This window comes from Impatiens glandulifera, chromosome 3 (genome assembly GCF_907164915.1).
Source record: "Impatiens glandulifera chromosome 3, dImpGla2.1, whole genome shotgun sequence".
Lineage (NCBI taxonomy): Eukaryota > Viridiplantae > Streptophyta > Magnoliopsida > Ericales > Balsaminaceae > Impatiens > Impatiens glandulifera.
The window spans coordinates 44,483,815-44,487,384 of NC_061864.1; the positions used below are offsets into that span (position 1 = coordinate 44,483,815).

General features: G+C 39.3%; 1 protein-coding gene across 1 annotated transcript; it reads left to right on the top strand.

The window, feature by feature from the left end:
• Positions 1 to 343: 343 nt before the first annotated feature.
• Positions 344 to 3,311, top strand: LOC124932462 (receptor-like protein kinase 7). The gene is made up of 2 exons (XM_047473094.1): positions 344 to 2,861; positions 2,939 to 3,311. Exons 1-2 carry the CDS (start codon positions 344 to 346, stop codon positions 3,268 to 3,270), a joined length of 2,850 nt encoding a protein of 949 aa, XP_047329050.1. The 3' UTR covers positions 3,271 to 3,311.
• Positions 3,312 to 3,570: the final 259 nt, after the last annotated feature.

The following is a 3,570-nucleotide window of genomic DNA, read 5'->3' on the forward strand; positions in this document are numbered from 1 at the left end:
AATTATTAAATATAAATTTAATTCTAAATATAATAACAATAAGAGGAATGATAATGAAGGGAATTTGAGAGAGTGAATAGGGAAGGAATGTGTCATATATCACTGGTTGAAAAAAGAATAAAGTGTAAGGAAAGAAAATGTAAAAAAATTGGTTTTTTTTTTTTTTTCAATTAGAATGCTTCACCTTTTAACACTTTTCTCACTAATATAACATTGACATAGATTGAGTTCCAACTTCCAACTATAGTTCTACAATTGTTTTTTCAACATTTATAAAACGAGACTCTCATATCACCTAGCATCAAATTCAAACAGCCGCGCATTTCTCTCTCCACACCACACTATGAAGAAACACCATTTTTGTTGTCTTTTGTCTCTACTTGTTTTCTCTTCGGCCCTCTCCGATGAGCTTGAGTCTATTCTTGCCATCAAATCCGCCCTCAATAATCCTTCTGCCACCATATTCAATACATGGAACCCAACAACCAACAAACTCTGTAATTTCTCCGGAATCACTTGCCACCCAAATGGCGCTGTCCAAATTATCGAGTTATCCCAACAATATTTATCGGGAAAGGTTCCATTTGATTCCATTTGCAAGCTCAAATCCCTGGAGAGGCTCTCTCTCGGCAGCAATTTCCTCGTGGGATCCGTCACAGCCGACTTGAGGAACTGTGTCAATCTCAACTACCTCGATCTTCGCGACAATTTACTTAACGGAGTTGTCCCCGATCTCTCTCCTCTCAAAAAACTCGTCACTTTGTACCTAGAACTTAACGGATTTTCAGGTCCGTTTCCGTGGTATTCATTAGCCAATATGTCGGGTTTAGTTGTGTTGAGCGTTGGCGATAATACTTTTGATAAATCGCCATTCCCGGAGGTTCTCACCTCGCTGAAAAACCTGGAATTGCTCTACTTATCTAACTGCAGTATCGTGGGTTCGATTCCTCGTGGGATCGGGAACCTGAGGAAGCTGCACACTCTGGAGCTAGCAGATAATTATTTGGAAGGGAAGATTCCCTCCGAGATAACAAAGTTAAGGAATCTTAAGATGTTAGAGCTGTACGATAATCTTTTAACAGGAGAATTGCCTGTTGGATTAGGGAGACTTTCAAAACTCGAATACTTTGACGCTTCGAATAATCAACTTCATGGGGATTTGTCGGAAATCAAGGGTCTAACTAATATGGTGGATTTGCAACTTTATTCAAACGGGTTTACCGGCCAGATTCCACCGGAGTTAGGGGATTTCAGGCGGCTGGTGAATGTTTCTTTTTATCAGAACAAATTAACCGGTGAGATCCCACAGAAACTCGGGTACTGGTCGGAGTTTTACTTCATTGACGTGTCGGAAAATAACTTGACGGGTTCCATTCCACCGGATATGTGTCGGAACGGTAATATGTCACAGTTTTTAGTGGTGCAGAACAAGCTTACCGGCGGAATTCCGGCGACATATACAAATTGCACGTCCTTATACCGGCTACGCGTCAGCAACAACTCACTTTCCGGCGAGATTCCCAGTGGCATCTGGGGATTACCGAAACTGGGTCTGTTCGATATTTCTCTAAACGAATTTCATGGTCCGATTTCAGAGGAAATTGGAAAAGCAGCGTCTCTTGAAGGATTACGTGTTAATAATAATAGATTATCCGGTCAAATTCCGGTATCAATCAGAAACGCATCTAAGCTGGTGGAAATGGATCTCAACAATAACCAAATATCGGGGAGAATTCCAGAAACAATTGGGTACATGAAAAAGCTAAGCATTCTCCATTTACAGAATAATAAAATCTCTGGTTCAATACCAGAAACCATTAATTCTTGTGTTTCTCTGTCTGACATAAACATGGCTAACAATTCAATCTCTGGGGATATACCATTTTCTTTTGGCTCACTTCCAGCTCTCAATTCGATTAACCTGAGCCGAAATCAGCTTGTCGGACCGATACCCACAACCCTTTTTTCTCTCAAACTCACCCTTCTCGATCTTTCTCATAATCACCTCTCTGGACCAATTCCAGATTCATTTACCACGAATGCTTACAGTGGCAGCTTCGACGGAAATGAAGGCTTATGTAGCAGGAAAAAGATAGGATTCCAGCCCTGTTCGTTGGGAATGGGAATCCCTAACAGTCCAAGACGGCAAATACTCATACTTCTTCTAACAGTTCTCGTCTTTGTTTTGCTATTGTCAATCACAAGTTATTTATACATTAGAAAGAAAAGGATTCAAAAAGATCGTAACTTACCCCTGAAAGAAGAATCATGGAATGTGGAATCATTCGATATCCTAACGTTCAACAAAGATGAGATTCTCAATGCGATCAAGCTAGAGAATCAAATCGGACAAGGTGGGTCGGGAAATGTGTACAAGGTTTCTTTATCTAACGGCATGAATTTGGCAGTGAAGTGTATTTTGAATTCTAGACCCGAAAAGCCAAAACAACAAAGTGTTAGTCTGTTCGATGCTGAGGTTCGAACTTTGAGCTCGATCCGACATATAAATGTTGTGAAGCTTTATTGTAGCATTTCGAGTGAACACTCTAGATTGTTAGTGTACGAGTTTATGCCAAACGGGAGTTTGTGGGATCAGCTTCACTCGTGTCCAAAGATGACTCTCGATTGGGAAACAAGGTTCGAGATCGCTATAGGTGCTGCAAAAGGGTTGGAGTATCTTCACCATGGTTGCAACCGTCCCATAATTCATCGAGATGTAAAGTCCAGCAACATTTTATTGGATGAGGCCTTGAAACCTAGAATATCTGATTTTGGACTTGCTAAGATAGTGCAAATTGCAAATCAAAATCAAAATGATTCTACTCAAATCGTTGCTGGAACACATGGTTACATCGCTCCCGGTAAAAACCATCATATTTATTTAACTCAACTTCCAATAATCATCATCATAATATTATCTCTTTTTATGTCTTCGCAGAATATGGATATACATGCAAGGTTTCCGAGAAGAGCGACGTTTACAGTTTTGGAGTAGTGTTGATGGAATTAGTAACCGGTAAAAAGCCAATCGAGCCAGAGTTTGGAGTGAACAAGGATATTGTAGAATGGATTTGTGGGAAAGTGAAGACTCGAGAAAGTGCATTGAGTGTAGTAGACTTTACAATTCAAGGTGATTATCGAGAAGAGTCGCTCAAGGTTCTAAGAATCGCTATTGATTGTATCGCTAGCCGTCCTTCGTCCAGGCCAACAATGAAAAGTGTGGTCCAAATGTTGGAGTTGTCAAGATGTTGCAAGATGCTACCCTTGTAAGCTATATATATCTACCAAATTGAGTACAAATTAAATAACTCTAATAATCGTCTCTAATATTTAAACATATTATATCTATATCCCCTATATACAATTTAAATTTGAAACAATCGAAATCAAGGTTCACTCCAACATTGACTTAATATCTTAGATGTCAAAGGCCATACTGTCTTAATATATTTTTAGTTGAAACTATCAATATGGAGATTATGATTAAAAAAAGAGCTTCAATGAAGGAGGAGAAATATGACTTACACATTTTTGGTCTGAACCCAACCCTATTGAAAAAAGATGGATATA

Bases quoted from the DNA above. Each gene is read 5' to 3' on its own strand.
- LOC124932462 (XM_047473094.1), top strand. From the start codon at position 344: ATGAAGAAACACCATTTTTGTTGTCTTTTGTCTCTACTTGTTTTCTCT. The intron at 2,862-2,938 runs GTAAAAACCATC...ATGTCTTCGCAG, and splicing joins ACATGGTTACATCGCTCCCG to AATATGGATATACATGCAAG.